Source organism: Telmatherina bonti (genome assembly GCF_933228915.1).
Source record: "Telmatherina bonti genome assembly, chromosome: 1".
Taxonomy (NCBI): Eukaryota; Metazoa; Chordata; class Actinopteri; order Atheriniformes; family Telmatherinidae; genus Telmatherina; species Telmatherina bonti.
The window spans coordinates 5264509-5284168 of record NC_136619.1 but is presented as its reverse complement, the minus strand read 5'-3'; the positions used below and the strand labels follow the sequence as shown (position 1 = coordinate 5284168).

Genomic DNA, 19660 nt, shown 5'->3' with positions numbered 1-19660 from the left:
GGAGCATCTGGGCTCATGTTTTATTCATTAAAATACGTTTAATACATTTATATTTTCTTTTGGTACAAAAACCCTTAAGTTTTCTGTATTTCACAGAGATGTAGCCGAAATGTGATTTTATTGAAGCTGTGTTAGAAATCTCCTCTCTTCTGGCAGTGTTAATGAGCAAGACAACACTGATTCTCCAGAAACAAATTTAGTTTGGAAAAGATTATTTCATGAAGAGTTTGTGTGAATATGTGGTTGAAAGTCCAGTGAAAAGCTGTCTGATCAGTTTACGGGTACTATCTGGGTGTACATGCGCTTGTTTTTACAGAAATATTCACAAACCCGAATGTTTGATGTGGAAGATCAGAAACTGAACCGACAGATGGATTTTCAGCTCCATAGCAGAGATGCTGCTGCTGCTGCTGCTGCTGATGGGGCCAAAGAACAATTCAACACATTCATATGATCAAACTCAAAGTGCAAAGCTGTGTCTGCATCTGACCAGTGGTCCAGGTCCCTCTGCATGCAGGACTTCAGCTGGTGGAACGTGGTTTCACTTTTCTGTGTCTGGATCTTTGATAACAACCTCAGACAGGTGGGACCTTTAGTGTCCAGGTGAGACGACTGACGGAGATTGTTATTCTGACGGACCCAATTTCCCTGCAGTCTGGAGAAGCAAGGATATTTCTGCAGATGAAATAAAGGAATGAAAACATTTCAGGAAAACTGGGTTTGATGCTTCTCTGATATCAGTATCACATCTGTCATCATTGAACCTGGAAGTTCATGAATACTTTTGTCTGGAGCTCATTGACACCAGAATCTCCTCCATAAGGTTCTGCTTGGAGATCTGCTGCCCTCCACCCTCGTAGAGCCTCCTCTAAGGATGCTCCACAGGTTCTCAGCAGGGTGGGGGTCTGCCGTTATCTCCATAGCAACCAGAGATCCTGATGTTAATTTTCTCCACACTCATACGTGGTAGTAGCGTCACATTAACTGTGTAGACACAGCTGTTCTGCAGCAGACCTGTGGAAACATGGTGGCTGATCTGTGACAAACAGCCTCTCTGACCACAAACAGATGAAATCCGACATGCAGAATTATCTGAAAGACAGAGCAGATGTAGCTCCAAGCTTCCTTTGGAAGCAACTGGATCCTGGACCAGCTGATACCTGGCCAAGCTAAGATAGAAACCCCTCAAAGCAGCACTTTCGGATGTGTAGCGAATCCTAAGGCAGTAATCAAACTGTTGTATGACCAGCTGCCATGGGAAGACGTAACACGCTGAAGGAGGTCTGTCGTACAGTCATGGAAGTCAAAATAAAGGCAAAATATCAGCGGCAAAATTTGGACTTGGACACAAGTCGCATGCTGGAAGTCAGGTGTCAGACAGCACAACTACCCCAGCTCATCCAGGTTGCCATAGTTACCATGTAATCTGCAGATACATCTTTTTAACATAGGCCGGTTACAGGTTGTAAGAGTCCTGTAAAGAGGACCTGGGACAATTTCTGGGGCTATGAAAGGTTTGTTCCTGAGTCAGATGTCTACAGTTTCCCTTTTGGGAGACAGTAGGTGTAGCAACTCTCAGAAGAAATGTATATATGGATCCAATCCTGCCAAAACCTTTCATGTCACGCTTCAGTCTCCATCTGCAGTCCTCTACCGTGAACTCTGTGGTCACATGTCTGCTGAGGGTGAACACAGAGTCTCCTCTGACCACAGCAGTAAACAGGGAGCCTTTGCTGTTGCCGTAGTGACCAGTCATGGCTGTCCACTGACCTGAGCTCAGGTTGTAGCGATCCATTACACACATCAGGAAGTCATTGCAGGGTCCATTACGCATCACATACAGGTTGTCTCTGTGTGCCACCATATAAAGGCCGTAGCTGTGCTGGCGGACGAGTGTGGTGACCAGAAGCCAGCAGTCACGTTCAGGCACGTACTCGTATATATCTGTGGCCCCCTTCCCTTTCCAGAGGCAGATAAAGATTCTGTTCATGGCTACAGCAGACGCTACGGAGGCTGCAGGATAGGGGAGGGAAGAGACAAAGCTCCAGCTCCCATCGCTCAGTCTGTAGCGCTCCACAGATGACAGGACCTTCATGTTGTATTCTCCTCCAATGGCATACAGGCTCTCCTCATGACCCAGCAGGGTGAAGTTGTAGCGTAGCTGCTGCGGCCTGCAGATGGTGGACCATGAGTTGACTGCAGGGTTGTAGCAGAAGCCGGTTTCCACCACCCGCTTACTGACATCATGCACTCCTCCCATGATGTACAGCTTGTTGTGGTGGACGGCCACGCCTGCCATGGTGGTGCTGGTGCTAACAGGTAGGTGTGTCAGGACCCTCCAGTCATTGTGGTCCTCATCCAGGTAGCAGATTGTCCTCTGGATGTCCTGAATCAGCTCAGAGGACGGAGAGTGGCTGCACATGGCCATGTAGCTGCTTGGGAGGAGAGAGTGGATGTATTGTACAAGCTTGGTGGGTAAAGTGTGTACGTCGTCCTTCAAGTCAGTGTACATATCTGTGATGAATAAAGCGGCGTGGTGGTACAGCTCCCAGACCCCGTAGGTCGCAGCGGTGTGGAACATCAGCAAACAGTTGTCAGAGTTGATGATATGGATCAGGTGCTTGGTGAGAACTGGTGCCTGAAGAAAAGCTGTGCACTCGATGGCTTCCACGATCTGGTCGCTGTTGAGCATGGGTTGCTCCCCGCCCAGGACCTGCAGCAGAACCAGGAAGCCCAGAACTCCCACACATCGCAGCTGGACCTCCTCCTGTCGGCACTCCCTCATCCCAGACTGGAACAAGGCTCGGAAGTAATCGCAATGCTGCGCCAGTGTGTTTTTATCCACACTGAATATGCTGTCCTTAATGTTGACCCTCAGGCTGTCTCCTGTTTTACACTGTCCTGAATCCTGGTCCAAATGTGGACAGCTGCTGGACTCCATTACCTCCCAGCTGTACTCCTTCATTGCTGCTCAAGATCAACTGAAATCACCTCTGAGAAGAGTTTGAGAAGCACAAAAACACGACACATTCACTCCTCTGCAGCCAGAGTTAAAGTGAATGCCTCTAATCCAGAGCAGATGGTCTCTGATCCAGTTTTCACTATTTGTTTTCACAGCTCTGAGGACAGTCTATACATAGCAGTGGAGCTGACATACAGTCAGAGCAGAGCAGGGCTGGAAGATGGCATGCATGTGGTCTGGACGAACAGCTGAAGGTTTGACCTTAAAGAGACAAACATAACAATGGTGTCTACCTCTGGGTCACATAACATCCATTCCAACATCTCAGCAGGGGCTGACTGCAACGTCTGCTGACATGTGGATCACATAAAACACGGTCCATCATTCCACATTCCAGTTTATCATGTACATTAAAATACTGACTGATATACTGTATCTGCATCAGTCTGCCCTTTAACTTTCATACTAACTATTCACATCAATCAATCAATAAACTGAAATCAAAAACCTCTGAAGGAAAGTTTGTTTAATTATGGGGAAGATGGATGAGCAGCAGAGTTCAAGATGTGGACCAGACCTACAAGGTACGAGACCAGTATGAGGAAGAAGTTCCCAGACTGGAGACCATTATGAGGAGAAGGTACTATACTGGAAACGGGCATGAGGAGGAGGTACCAGACTGGGGCCAGTATGAGGAGGATGCATCAGAATGGAGACCAGTATGAGAAAGAGGTACCAGACTGGAGACTAGTATGAAGAGGAGGTACAAGACTGGAAGCCAGCATGAGGAGGTTTACAGAAGATGATTAAGTCTATCATTAAAAATGTTGGAAAAATCTTGTAATTATGATACTGTGAGACTCTGTAGAGCAGGGATCCCCAACCCTGGTCCTCGAGGACCGGAGTCCTGCAAGTTTTCAAAGTGTTCCTGCTGGAACACACCTGACTCAGACAAGCTCTGCACATGTCTGCTTAATGCATATTGATTTGAATCAGGTGTGGTGCAGCAGGGACACTCGGAAAACCTGCAGGACACCGGTCCTCGAGGACCTGGATTGGGGATCCCTGCTGTTGAGGACAGAGGGTCAGAATAATGTTTGTAGAGAAGTTCTTATCTACTTCAAAGTGTCTCTGAAATGCAAACATCTACAAGGGACATTATTAAAACCCCTGCTTGAGATTGGCGTCGTAAACATCTGGGGGTCCTACACCAAGAACTGTGATCAGGATGTTCCCAGATGGGGTTTGGGGCAAGGAAGAGTATATAAGGGTGTTATTCTAAGTTGAATGTTGGTTCATCTTGTCCACAAGCTGGGGTCACTTGGTTGGCTGATTTGTGTGAACTCCTTGCAGCAAGTAAAACTTTTGTACCTCCTCACTGATCTGAGTATTTGTCGTTTATTGGTAGATTTCAAATCAAATCAAATCAAAGATACTTTATTTATCCCCGAGCGGAAATTCAAGGTTCAAGCCAGGTTAGACATACATTTTTTCTCCAACAAGAAATAATGTGGTTTGGTTCATGAAGAGGTTGTAAAGTTCAGTAAATCTGAAATCAACCACATCCACTGCAAGAATGTTCCATCATATTCACAATGAGAATGTACCACCACATCCATGATGAGAACGTTCCACATCATCCATGATGGGAATATTCCATCACATTAACAATGACAATGGTTCCACCACATCCACCATAAGAATGTTCCACCATATCCACAATGACAATGGTTCCACCACATCCACCATAAGAATGTTCCACCATATCCACAATGAGAATGTTTCACCACATCCACCATAAGAATGTTCCACCATATCCACAATGAGAATGTTTCACCACATCCACCATAAGAATGTTCCACCATATCCACAATGAGAATGTTTCACCACATCCACCATAAGAATGTTCCACCATATCCACAATGAGAATGTTTCACCACATCCACCATAAGAATGTTCCACCATATCCACAATGAGAATGTTTCACCACATCCATAATGAGAACGTTCCATCAGATAAATTATGAGAATATTCCATCACATTCACGATGAGAAAGTTCTACTGCGGTCACAATGAGAATGTTCCACCTCATCTACAATAAGAATGTTCCACCAAATCCATAAAGAAAACATTCCATCACATTAACGAAGAAAAGGTTCCACCACATCCATGATGAGAGTGTTCCACCACATCCCAAAGTTGCACTGATGGACAGAGGATGACTAAACATGTTATATTCAAAGTATCAGACAGTTTTATCTCAACTCAGTTTTCTGTGTTAGGTATAACAAAACGTAGCAGGGCGGGAAGGAGCAGGGGGGGCGGGTCACGTGTGCCCTGGTGCCAGGAAAAGCTGTATATGTCCCTGTATGGAAGGAAAACAAACAGATATGTGAAGGAAGGGACATGAGAGTTCTTTCCGGTGATGTAACACAAACACCCAGCTACGCTCATGTCTTCTGTCTAAATACGCTCGGAGCTGGAGTTGGTCTGCTTCTCCAACCAGTTCAGATCGGCTTTTTCTGGCTCTGTTTTTAAGTCTTTTTCCCTAAAATGGAGAGGTTGGAGCTTTAGCTGCACACGAGACAGTTTGTGCTGCACTGGGAGCAGCAGAGCCTGAGCAACCACAGCTCATTCCATCAGAGGAAAAGATATTTTCTGCTGCTGCATTGGGTCTGCATGGAAGTCTAAATCAAATCTGCGCAGAGCCATGTCAGTGATGTTTGGGAAGACCAAGTCATGTGCTGAGTGCAACCTTGTCCTGCTGGGAGTTATGGGCTGTGGGAAATCAGGTCTGAAACCGATCAGCTTTTTGTATCATGTCTTTTTTTTTTACAGTTTACTGTCCACTATTCACTGTTTACTAAAACGTGATATCCCTGTCTTCAAGGATGTGTTTCTGTTTTTCTTTCTGACCTGATGTGTTTGTTTCATAGCAATGATAAAAAATGCAACTTTTCACTTTTAACTTTGATGATCGGTTTCATTGCCAGGAAGTTTTTTAAAAATATTTTTATTTCCTGTAGCTGTTCTGTTCTCAGGACTCTGACTGACCCCCGGTCCCCTGAGGATCCACAGCCACTCACACTGCCTCATCTTCTTCTTATTTTACAGCACTCACGGTCAAATTCCTCACAAAACGCTTCATCAGTGAGTACGACCCTCATCTCGGTAAGCTCGTCTTTAGACATAATTATAAAGATACTTACAGATAATATTCATTATTACATGTTCAAGTATACATGCTGTATTTTACCATGAACATCCATATTAATGTTCCTTCAAAGCTGACTCCCCCACAGTTCTCTCCAAACAAAAAGCTGTAAATAAAACCAGAAAACAGATTTATAAACCTCACCAGCTCATAATTTGTTCCCAGCAGAAGATAAACAACAGGAGACCTTATATCATCATGTCTGCCCCATAGCTGAAAATATGAATCTGACGCAGCAACATATATGAAAACAGCTGGAACAAGAATCACAAAAGGCTGGAAAAGTAACAACTACAGGTGCTTTTGACAACTAATGAGGTTCATTAATAACAGGTCAGTAACATGGCAGGTTTAACTGGGAACAAGTTGGTAATGTAATGGCTTTAACTGGGAACAAGCCAGTCACCAGTTAAATGTAGAGTAGATGTTTTCTGGAGCAGCTTTATTGCTTAAAATCCCCCTCACTCTCCAATTGCAGCTAATTAAATGTTTTAACACATAAATAAAAATATGCATAACCTGTGGAAGGATGGGACTGAAAAAACACCATCCTTGATTACATCGTTGTGGCATAGCCACACTGACAACAAAGCTCTCTCTATCTCTCACTCTCTTTTTTTAACTGCCCTTACTTGGAAAAACAATGCAAAGTCCACAAAGAAAGGCCAGTAATCAAATTCCCCTCAAATAAGGCTCAAACGAGCAAACGTTTTGCCGCGAGGTTGCAGTGCTAACTACTATGCCACCATGCAGCCTCATTCAGACTTTAAATGAAAATGAAGGAAATCTTTCTGGAAGTATCACTGGATTTTCTCTGTCTATGTTTTAGAGGACATCTACTCATCAGAGGAGTCCGTGGACCAGCAGCCTGTCACAGTGAGAGTAATGGACACCTGTGACCAGGTATGAGCCAATCCACCATCAGCCACAAAGACACATTAAGATGAGCTCTTTTGGTTCATATGGCGAGCTCTGGCTGATTCTGTACCTCAGTCCTCTTGTTCTGTCCTAAGAATACTGGGCCTCAGATAGAATCCTCATTTCTGAGAAAGGTCTGCCCCCTGCTGGTGGAATGTAGGAAGTAATCAGCACCTCACACACTGAGGCAGCACATACACATGATGCAACTTTCATGTTTCATTCAGTTAACAGACGAGCTTCGCCTTCATGGATCATAATATATCTATGAAACATGTTTACCTTGATGCTACTCAGAGAGATGCTGGATCTGTATGTTCTGGTCTTCTTATAGAACTCGTAGGAGGTGCGGACATTTCCTTCATGCTGACTTATCTAACTATTCGGCCTGAAGTTGAGACTGATTGTTTACGTCAGGAATCCCCAACCCTGGTACTCAAGGACTGGTGCCCTGCAGGTTTTCAAAGTGTTCCTGCTGGAACACACCTGAGCCAGACTCAGACAAGCTCTGCACATGTCTGCTAAATACACATTGATTGAATCAGGTGTGGTGCAGCGGGGTCACTTGGAAAAACTGCCAGACACTGGTCCTCAAGGACCTGGATTGGGGATCCCAGGTCTACATGCAGAGCTCCTGCTCTACAGTTCTGCATGTCTTTATGGTCCAAAGAAATTGTTTATTTTCTACACATCTTGGTCCAATTCAGTGTCACATGGGTTTGGAACCTTTTCCAGGTAACAGGAGGGAGGCAGGTCCACTTGAACAGGTCATCAGTCCATCACAAGACCCCCAAGAAATCACAGAATGCATTTTTAGATAACATAATCATATGCACCTCTACAAACTTAACCCCGGTCCAAAGGACAGGTCCACCACCAGTCAGCAGACCAGAGGCCTGGTCCACCATCGGTCAGCAGACTGGTCCACAAGCAGGCTCTAAAGCAAGCAGCTCATTTCCTGTGATGTGGAATCCTGCTGCACATCATTTTCAGTGGCTTTGCAGCATTCTTCTCTGCACCCCATCAGTTAGAGGTGGGATTGAGGTTATGGGTTGTGGTGGGAGGAACTTCCCAGCAGATGGAACAACTTTATTTTCCCAGTTCTGACTGATCTGATTAACAAGACAGGATTTAAAGCTGGGATAGGTAATGTTGGGGAGCTGGCAAGGTGTGAAAGTGGCGCCCTGTCTTGGCTCCTCCACCTCTGGTTTTGCTCCTGGTGTGATCCAAGGCTTTTTTCTTACCTTCACTTAGGAGGTTATGTATTTTGCCGGCGTTTATCTGTTTGTGTTCAAGATCGCTCAAGAGGTCATGAATGGATTTTAATTAAATTTTCAGGAGTTGTTGAAAATGTGAAAAGGAAGAACTGATTTAATTTTGGTGGCAATCCGGATCCCGTTTGGATTCAGGAATTTTTTAAAGGCATTGGTGGAGGTTTGCGCTCTCCGACTGCTTTTCGAGTTCACAGCTTTTTCCACCAACGATTTTCTCTTTCTCGGCTGTTTAGCAGGAGGAGGCAAACAAACCGAGCCGGGTCGGGAAATCCTTCCTGCATTTTCTCAGCCATGTTTGCCTTCCCAGTTTTCTTCCTCACTACTTTGTATTTTCATCCTAACACGCTGTTTATATGCAGGGTGTGGCTATCAGGTATGCGCTGCTGGAGGTGGAGGAGGGGAGCTGGGAGAAGACGCTTACTTCTAAGAAACGAACAATTTCAATTTGGCCCGAACGTTTGGATTGGTCAGAGTTTTTACAGGTTTACAGTAAACTAAGGGGTCTAACTATATTTCTTATTGTTCATGATTACAAAATGTACAAACTACTATCAGGACGAGGAACCACTTCACCCAGAGGAACACGTCTCTGAGCAACATTACCTACCCCAGCTTTAAATCGGAAGTAAAATGAAGTTTTTCCGCAGAATCTCCATCAGGTAATGGCTGCAGTCGGATTTCGGTTCAAATTCTTAATCTCAGGTGTGAGACTCTGGTCCTAAAGCGCTGCTTTCCTGCAGGTTTTAGATGTTTACCTGCGCCAACACACCTGACTGAAATGAACCATGACAAGAAGCTGTTGGATTCATCTGATTGAAATCAGGTGTGTTGGAGCAGGGAAGCATTGTAAAGCTTGCAGGACAGGAGTTTGACATCACTGATCTGAATCCAGATAGATAATCCACCACTTAACACAATTCCCAGAAAGCAACTTCCTGTTAGTGAAGTTAGTGAATCTACTTGACTCAGTGATGACAGAACAACTCATACAGTAGTTTACTGATAAAGCATGATGTTGGCTTTTTGTGTTTTTGTGTGTGTGTGTGTGTGTGTGTGTGTGTGTGTGTGTGTGTGTGTTTGTATATAGGAAGGCCCGGCGAATTGCGAACGTTATCTGTCATGGGCCAATGCCTTCCTAGTTGTCTACAGCATCAACAACATGGAGAGCTTTAAGGGCTGCCAGCTGTATCTGGAGACTCTGGCTCTGCACAACAAAACCTGCAGACCAGAGACCCCCATCATCCTGCTGGGCAACAAGTTGGACATGGACAGATACAGGCCAGTATCCATCAGTCTGTTATACCACATGGCTTGAGCTGTTGTTTTTTACTGCTCTTAAACTTAAGCACAGGATATTTACCGGAAAATGACAGTTAGACTCAGTCTGTACAACCAGAAATGAGAAAACAACTGTAAAACATCTGGACCTAACATGATAGAAGTATAGAGGCTGGTTTAAAACACAATATTAATCTTGGTGTAAGATGAAATAGTGGGATTAATGTTATTACTGTGTAACTATAAAGATCTTGTTCTTTAGACGGAGAGATTTACAGACTGTGAGCAGGATGATCACACAGAGTGTGCAGCTGACTTGCACATTTACAGCTGAGGTCTCCTCTCAGACAGGTGAGCCAGTGGGACGGTGAAGCCCTGGCAGCTCGTTTTGGCTGTTCTTTCTTTGAGGTGTCGGCCTGTTGGGATTTCGGCTCTGTGCGGCATGTCTTCTATGAGGCCGTGAGGAAGGCAAAGAGAGGGGGTTTGGCTCGAGCCATCTACGTTGGTGAGGATAAGGGTCTGCTTAGTGCCCCTTCATTTACAACTCCGTGTTACAAGGAGCTGCCGGCACCTGCCACCGCCAAGCTGGTGACGGTGAAGACATCAAGAGCTCAGAGCAAGCGGAAGGCCGCCACACTCACTCTGCTCAAAGGTTTCAAAATTTTCTAAACACCAGTATTAATCAGCTTGAAGAATGAAAGAACACGTATGCCCATGTTGAAGGCAGCATTCTTGAAACAATTTTCCTGCTTCCGAGTTGTTGGAAGCAGAAACCTGAAATCAAGCATCACACAGATTCCTGGTCTGGTCTGCTGTGGACCATCAGATCAAACATACACAGATGGCACATGCACGTGTAATGTGTAGGTAATACACATGGCTTCTCCATGAGGCTATAGGGAGGTTCATACTTTCCATGATTCATTCATGTTTCTAATCTGTATAAAAATCCTAAATATGTTTTTCACTCTTGAAAGGTGTAAAGTATCTAAAACTCTAAAGCTCATGTTGATGTGAAACTCCACTCTAAAGGGCTTGGATGTATCATGGCTGCCATACGTTCCCATTCACCGCTTCCGCAATGACTCTTCAGACTGATCATGCAGGCTGCTACATCTACTCCAGCATCATATATACTTTTAATAAAAAACAAGTACTATAGTTAGTTTTCTGTCATTTTATTTGAACTTGTCAACTCTTAAACTTTTTCCAGCTTTTTTTTTTTTGCTCCAGTTCCAACTTTTTACAGATGTTTTGCTGCATCTGATTCACAGTCAGATTTCCAACAAATGATTAAACATCTTAATATTGTTATCTGATATGTTGTTTATTTTCTACTGGGGAGAGTATATAACCTGATGAGGTTTATATATCACTGTTCCTATTCTACACAGCCTTCTAACTTTCTTGGATTGGATTTGTATTAAAATCTACTGTAAGTACATTACATTTATATGAATAACTTTTTGTCCATTAGAGTGAAAATCAGCATGAATAAAGTTTAAAGATACTCCTAAATTTATGCTGTATTACACTGAATCAAATGGAATCGAATCTTAATAAATGGTAATTCTTTAACCTTTTGATGTTCCAGTGGGTCACAGGCGGGAATTTCTGCTAGAGTGCAGGAATGTTGACGGATTAAAATCCTTGAATATAGATCAGGGTTCCTCATTTCTGGTCCTGCAGGCTTCTATTCTGCAGGTTTAGGGGTTAGAGGTTTAGTTATGGGATAGGAGCATCAAGGAAATATTTGGCAGATCTGTATTACACTGAATAACTGTTTCTATACCTTCATGGAAGAATCTGTAGAAATAAGACCACCATGTTTTTACCATATATAAAAACACTTACAGTTACAGCTGACCATCTGGAGACCACGCTGAGTATTTGGGAACTACCCGAGCATCTGGAAACCATGCTTTCAGGGGTGTCAAACTCCAGTCCTCGAGGGCCGGTATCCGTCAGGTTTTTGTTGTTTCCCTCCACCAACACACCTGTTTCAACTAAAATGGATCCGGCAGCTTCTTGTCAACCTATTTATGAATGTCGGTCAGGTGTGTTGGAGCATGGAGACAACAAAAGCTTGCAGGATGCAGGCCCTCGAGGACTGGAATTTGACACCTGAGCTATACATTAATCTAACGCTTGTGTGTAGGAGAAGAGCTAAGGTTGGCCAAAGCCAGGACAGTCCAACAATACCTTCTTCCAAAGCCACCATAATGCAGACCAGAAAAAAACAAGATGGAAATAATCTAAACTGGACGATCTCTATTATTTAACATAACTAAAAGGAGTTTTTATTTCATATACTTATGAGACTGCTCCCAAGTGGCAACAAAATAGTACAACACTAATGCTAAGGACCAATTGATGCCTTGCCATTGCGAGAGTGTGATGTCATTATGCATTCTACTTTGCTGTTGCCATTGTGAGTATGATCCACTCTGACGAGAATGCTGCTTTATTTGAGCTACAGTGAGCTGATGCAATGTAAAGCTCAATAATGGTTCTTATTTTAATCCCCAAGAACTGAAAACATGTGATCTGTATGGAGTCCCTACAAAATTTTTCCAACGACTTTCACCATAATTACATCTACCTGATACATAATCTGTCTTCATACACAGGAGATTGTCTGAGCATTTTTAAAAACACAGATGCTATTTCAGTAGCAAGAGCTTCATATTAAATGCTGATAAAAGCCACAAGGTGGCTCATCAGATTCTTTCTAATCACTTAATTTTTTACAAATATTTGTAGAAGACCGCAAACCCAGTTAGCAGTAGCTAAAGCAAGCTCTCCTAAGTTGTATTTAAACTCAACTCATTCTCATCGTACACTGCAGAGATGGCTTCTTGCAGTTGGCATCCAATTAACTTCCCTGATCGCTGAAAGCACATCTGACAACATTCTTCTTCTTGTAAATGATTGAGAGAAATATTTTTTTGTTGTCAGGTATCACAGGTGTACGTAATTAGTATGGCTGCCATGAGAGTTTGAGTGCGGTAAGGTGTGTCTATGACTGGGAGCAGGGAATTTATCTGATCCTGGGACTGGTTTACTACCAGTTCTGCTACTTGATTCTCAGACTGGTTTACAACCCATTTACTTACCTGATCCTCAGATTGGTTTACGACCTGTTCAACTAGCCAATCCTTGGACTAGTTTATAACCCATTCTACTAACTGATCCCATGAACGTTAATTACAAATCTTAAAACAGTTTAGCACCCATTCTACAACCCAATCCTTGGATTGGTTTATGACCTGTTCTACTATTCCATTCTCTGAACAGTTTACAACCCGTTGGAGTACCTGAATCTCGGACTGGTTTAGTACCTGTTCTATTTACTGATCCTCAGACCTGTTTACGATCCATTCAACTACCCGATCCGTGGACCTTGACCTGTTCGACTACCTCAGCCTCAGACTGATTTACAACTTGTTCTACAACCAGATCCTATAACCAGTTTACGACCAGTTCTACTCCTTGATACTTGTTCCCTCTAAAGGAAACACAGGCCACATTTCTGGTTTTAAATTTCTTTCTGTGTCAACAGACAAATGTGGAAACAACAGCGTGATTAAAGAATTTATTGATGGTAACATTTCCAGTAGATTAAACACACATTAAACATTTTTAGATGAAATCCAGACAATGACCAGCACACAAGATACGTGAATATGGATTTAGTCTGGCTGCTCATTAGTGCTCACTGACACGTTGAGGAGATTTCTTTAGCTCTGTGCAATCTGCATCAGCTTCACTGTTCATCTCTTCATCATGAGCCTCTTCATCATCTGACACTGCCTGTTTGTCCTCAACCTTGTCAACTTCCCATTTCTCCTTCTCTTCAGGATCTGGGTACAGGTTGGAGGTGTTTCCATCCCTCCACGTGACCACAATATGTCCAGCTTTGAGCTCGCTGGTGTCCCTGTTTGACATGGAGGACTTGTGAACCTGCAGCAGCCCATCGTGCTGTGGAGATGCTCCGTTGTTTCCAGGAGGTGAAATAACTTGAAGCTCCTCACCTTCACTTTTCTTCATAAGAGATGCTGCAGCCTTGTACTTAGCTATCTTCTTTCTGCTCCTGTGGAGGCAAGGAAGGACAATGTTAACACAGCACAACATGTTTATTTTCCCTGAGGTGGTGGTTGTAGAAGTTCATACTTGTTGGCAACGACTCCCATTCCCAGCAGCAGAAAACCGATGAGCAGAGAAATAAAGGCCAGTCCCAGAAGAATGAACTTCCATGTGCTTGCTGCAGAAATAAAAGACAAAAGTTTGAGGACAACACAGGTGATATGATAACCAGTACACCAACATGGCTGACACAATAACCAGTACACCAACAGGGCTGACACAATAACAAGTACACCAACAGGGCTGACACAATAACAAGTACACCAACAGGGCTGACACAATAACAAGTACACCAACATGGCTGACACAATAACCAGTACACCAACAGGGCTGACACAATAACAAGTACACCAACAGGGCTGACACAATAACAAGTACACCAACATGGCTGACACAATAACCAGTACACCAACAGGGCTGACACAATAACCAGTACACCAACAGGGCTGACACAATAACAAGTACACCAACAGGGCTGACACAATAACAAGTACACCAACATGGCCGACATGATAACCAGTACACCAACAGGGCTGACACAATAACAAGTACACCAACATGGCCGACATGATAACCAGTACACCAACAGGGCTGACACAATAACAAGTACACCAACAGGGCTGACACAATAACCAGTACACCAACATGGCCGACATGATAACCAGTACACCAGCATGGCTGACACAATAACCAGTACACCAACATGGCTGACACAATAACCAGTACACCAACAGGGCTGACACAATAACCAGTACACCAACATGGCCGACATGATAACCAGTACACCAACATGGCCGACATGATAACCAGTACACCAACATGGCCGACATGATAACCAGTACACCAACATGGCTGACAGCTTAGCTCCCCCCATGCTCTGAAGTGCATGTGACACAAAGATGCCTCAGTTAGGTGGACTGGAAACGCATTCATCTGCTCTAACCTTGTCAAAGTGACAGAACTGTGGTCAGCTAGCCTTACCCAATGGAGACTACTTTGACAAACCAGAGCAACGCCGCGAGGGTGACCAGTCTGAATCAAAGAGACGATACAATGCTGCTGAACAGCTAAGTAAAGGGATGTCGACTCATCTAGCGGTGCTGAATGAGTGGACTGGCCTGCCCGACAGAAGTGTATCTTATGCCGGGCCGACACGGTGCGATTTTGAGGGGATTTCACCACAATTTTGCTGTCGCAGACCACGCTGCGACATCGTGGAAACATTGTAGCGCCGGGATGTCCGGTCGGGAGGTTGTAAGCCGTACAGTGTGAGAACACCCACGAGGAAGGATTAATTGCTGCTACGTTCTAACGATGATGCTGCGACCTCCCGATCAAACTTCTGGCATGTCAGAAATTTTTGCCGTAGCCCGTACAGTGTGAGTGGTGTTACGTCACGATTCTATGTTCGCACCTGCGCAGAAGACACCGGTGGAGCTTTAAACAATGGTGGGCAACCCCAACTTCAGACGTGTGCGGTGGACACATCTGCTAGACGAGAGATTAGTAGAGCTATGGAGAGAACACGAGGTTTTCTTTTTTTATTTTATTTCAGCGCACAAGAGCGCACACAACTGCAACAACTTGCTGCCTGCTCGCCATCTTGTTGTCAGGAACGCTGTGGTTGTCATAGGAACTAGGAACCTTTGTTTTTCGTTGTTCACACTCGAGCACGTCGTGCCGTCACACACCGACTGACGCCGACAACTAGTCGTGGTTGTCAATAATCGTGGCTGACAGCAGTCGTACAGTATGAGTAAACATGTCGTAGGGTCAGATAGAGTACGAGGGACAACCCGGTCGTGCAGTGGGAGCATTTCCCCGACAGTCAGTTTTCTAAAATTGCACAGTGTCCGCTCAGCATTAGCCTCCTTTTCAGTGTTTGTTCTACAGCAACTGTGCGGCTGGGACCAAGGCAGGCAGTGGCAAATACCGGGTTGCTTTGGGAAGGTCATGCCCCTCTGTGTGGGACCATTTTTAAAGAATTGTTTTAAAGGGAGAAGACACTTTTTTTTTTTATACAAGGACTTTTAATAAAGAACTTTCTCCCTTCTGACCCTTGTCTGGCGCTCTGTTCCTTCAGCAGTGGGAAATCATCTGGAATCACAAGAACCTATGTGCCACCTTCATATTTGCTTGTGTGTTTTGGTCAAAGTATTTACCCATTTTACCCAACTCCTCCCTGAGCCGCCCCTTAAAGTGGTGGAGGGGTTTGTGTGTCCTGAAGATCCAAACAGCTATGTTGTCTGGGGCTTTGTGGCACTGGTAGGGTCACACATGGCAAACTATGTGTCTATGAGAGGGACCAGACCAAGTGCGGCTCAATGACCCCCCTGAAATAAGTCAGGTTTGTTTTTTGTGAGGGTTAGACTTCGCCAAGGCTACCGTTTATCACCAATTCTGTTAATAAATTCTATAAACAGTATTTCTAGGCGCAGCTAAGCTGCTGAGGGTATCTGTTTTGGTGAGCTCTGGACTGAGTCTCTGCTGTTTGCAAATGACGTGGTCCTGTTGGCTTCATCTGGAGAGATCTCCAGCTCTCATTTAAACGATTCACAGCTGAGTGTGAATTGACTGGGATGAGAATCAGAACCTCCGAATGTGAGACCATGGTCCTCAGCCAGAATAGGGTAGATTGTCCTCTCTGAGTGAGGTCTGTGAGGTCCTGCCTCAAGTGGAGGAGTTTAAATATCTTGTGGTCTTTGTTCACAAGTGAGGGAAGGATGGAGCGTGAGACCGACATGCGGATCGGTGTGGCGTCTGCAATAATGTAGACTTGTTGTGGTGAAGGAGCTGAGTCAGAAGGCAAAGCTCTCAATTTACCAGCTCACCTATGGACATGAGCTGTGGGTCATGACCGAAAGAACAAGATACAGACAGCTGAAATGAGTTTCCTTGCAGGGTGGCTATCCCTTAGAGACAGAGTGAGGAACTTGGAAATCCGGGAGGGGCTCAGAGTTGAGCTGCTGCTTCTCCACATCGAGAGGAGGCAGTTGAGGTGGCTCCGGCATCTGGTCAGGATGACTCCTGGCCGTCTCCCTGGTGAGGTGTTCTGAGCACATCCCTGCAGGAAGAGACCCCGGGGAAGTCCCAGGACACGCTGGAGGGATTATATCTATTGACTGGCTTGGGAACACCCTGGGACCCCCGCAGAGTTGGCAAATGTGGCTGGGGAGAGGGAAGTCTGGGCTTCCCTGCTTAGGCTGCTGCCCCCGAGACCTGACCCCCGATAAGTGGCAGAAAATTGATAGATGGTATTTACCCATGGGTCTCAAAAAGTGAAATAAGAATGTTAAAACAGGTACAGAAGGCTTGTGTAAATAGTGCACATGCATTAAAAAGTTATGGAAATCCATCTCTAAAATGGTCTAGATGGAACAACATTGACTTTCTTTTGCTTTCTTTTTGTTTCCCAGAACTGGTTTGGACAGGTGTTTTCACTAACTGATAGTCTGGATTTCCCCACAATCCTCCTCCTACAGTCTTCCACTTGGTCCACCACAATGAGATGAAGACAAGCTTCACCTACATTAGTTATTCGAGTTGTGATCAAACAACTGCTTCTAGCTTTGTGAGGGTCAATACTTTCAGATCCATCTTATCAACATCTAACAACATTGCAGCTTGAGCAATCCCAAGATCCCAAAGACGTGATTGTAATGATCAACTTACGGTCCTCTGTCCGGTAGAACCAGCGGAGATACTCCCTCTGTTCCTCTGTCATGCCTTGCTCCTCGGTTGACTCGTCTTCATAGTCAAACTGGTCCGAGTCTTCTGATGCTCTCCTGATTCCTGAGGAAGAACGCAGCATGTCAGTTTATCCCACATCAGGAGATGCATCACCAGTCTGATGCTGAACATGCTGCATATTCAACTACTTCTACAAGGAAGGATTGGACAAAACAGGCTCACTGAGGCTTTTCTGGCAGATGTCCCCCTCATCCAGAGACCTCCACTTTGAATGCTTGCTGTGCTGGCTTAAAGTCACATGCTTGCCGTTGGTGGACAGCAACATGGAGGTGTTCCTGCTGATGAGTCTGCCACTGTCACAGTCCCACATCAGTCCCACAGGATCCACGTCCGGCCCATCACAAGCACGGGTCTGAACCAGCTCGCTTTCTTCAGAGGACAAACATCTGGAAGATGACACACACATCAGCATGCCCTGGCTGGTCCAGACCCACTGCTGGGATTTTGAGTCCAGGTTGCACTTCTTCATGAGGACTTTGTCTTCTGAGTTCTCCAGACACAGGCTGAGCTGAGTGTTGTGGATCATAAACGCCATCCCCCCTTCAGGAGTAGGAAAGCTTTACATTAATGGATGCTAAGAGGCTGCAAATGAGTTTAAATTAAGGATAAATTTACCTGAGAGGAAGAGAAGGAAGATCCAGTTTTTAAGCATATCTGTAGAAGATAGGGGACAGGAATTCAAGACTAGACCCACACTGATTGGTACAACCATTTAACAGGAACGTCTGTAGAGAACATACACAACAGCACAGAAGTAGTGATAAAATAAAGGAACTGGAACAACTTTGAAGTTAGATGTCACTCATCAATGGTGGAAATGTGCTTATTAACATCAAACAGCTGAGAGCAAACATGAACATATTTTTTTCAGAGAAAATGGACTAAAACTAACCAGGCCTGACTTTGGGTTTATAGTCTCATATCGTTTTGTACAGTAGGTTTGCACAAAGCCCTCTTTTAGATACCTTGCAACTACAATAAATCTGACGTACCATACAGTAATAAACCAAACATAAATCATAATGGATCCCAATGCAGAAAGCATTACGTACATGTTGCCATAGATTTTTCTGGAATCTCTCAATCTAATTCCACCTGCAGCTTTGACTATACCGCAGAAAAGTTTGATTAAAATTTCCATCTCGATCAGGAATGTTGTTTTTACTGTAGAAGAGTCTTATGGTACCTGAAAAAGTGACTTTTTGTCAAATAGAATTGAACAAAATTGGACAAAATGAGCCAAAAACCAAGCCTAGTTCGGGAACTTAAAAGTTAGGTGTACTTTCCATACAGAAGCATCATTCTCAGTTGGATCACCAACAATAAAACTTTGCCTGACTAAAAAGGAAATTTGGATATCTTTTAAAGTTCTGACACAATGGAAAGTTATGTTTTAAGAAAAAGAAATGGGCCCTCTGCATTTCAGTGTTCACGAAATCTGGCCCAAAAAGTTTTCACTCTACATGCATGAGTTATGTGCCAAAGCAGAGAAATTTAAGTGGGCTTCAAATGAACCTCATTGTGAAAGAGCTCCACTTTTTCCTCCCATTTTTTCGTTGTGACAGCGATATGTGCACACACTTATAAACACATCATGACACATGCTGTCCAAGGACACTTGCACATGTGATCTGGGAAGTCGGGAATTGATACACACACTTGTCTTCCCTGATATGTGCAAAGGTTCATCTCTTCTTCTCTATGTGTGAGCTACATGCATGAGCCTGGAATGTCCCTCATCTGTAGCAGTGAAGTGAAGTGTAGCAGAGGGAAGTAATGAAGCATTATGCCACATACATGACATTCCACATCCACCAGGATACCATGTCTCACCACACACACAAAAGCAACAACAACATCAACAGCATCCTAAAGTTGATTAAAACTCAGCACTGGTTAAGCAGCTGTGAGAAGAACATGAGACATCATACAGTAAATAGTGTTGGAATGTTCATGTCGTACTTACCTCGGCTGTGGTGAGGATGAGGAGGGAGCCTAAGCAGAAAACAGCTTTCCAAAGTTCACAGGGAGGAGTCTACTCATCATTTCCTGACTCCCTTCTCTTCAGTTTGAGGGTGCATCTATAAAACTCATAAACTCAGACGCTGTGTCGTGTTT

The 19660-nt window shown here is 44.3% G+C and overlaps 2 protein-coding genes across 2 annotated transcripts; one reads left to right on the top strand and one right to left on the bottom strand.

The window, feature by feature from the left end:
• Positions 1-138: 138 nt before the first annotated feature.
• kbtbd13a (kelch repeat and BTB domain containing 13a) lies at positions 139-2965 on the bottom strand (the record flags this gene model as incomplete). Its single annotated transcript, XM_079244455.1, has 3 exons — positions 139-413; positions 491-675; positions 1771-2965. The coding sequence occupies 2 exons, from the start codon at positions 2963-2965 to the stop codon at positions 626-628; spliced, it is 1245 nt and encodes a 414-aa protein (XP_079100581.1). The 3' UTR covers positions 139-413; positions 491-625.
• A 2658-nt stretch (positions 2966-5623) lies between these two features.
• Positions 5624-10330, top strand: rasl12 (RAS-like, family 12). The gene is made up of 5 exons (XM_079244466.1): positions 5624-5754; positions 6077-6133; positions 7006-7079; positions 9456-9650; positions 9998-10330. The coding sequence occupies exons 1-5, from the start codon at positions 5673-5675 to the stop codon at positions 10313-10315; spliced, it is 726 nt and encodes a 241-aa protein (XP_079100592.1). The 5' UTR covers positions 5624-5672; the 3' UTR covers positions 10316-10330.
• Positions 10331-19660: the final 9330 nt, after the last annotated feature.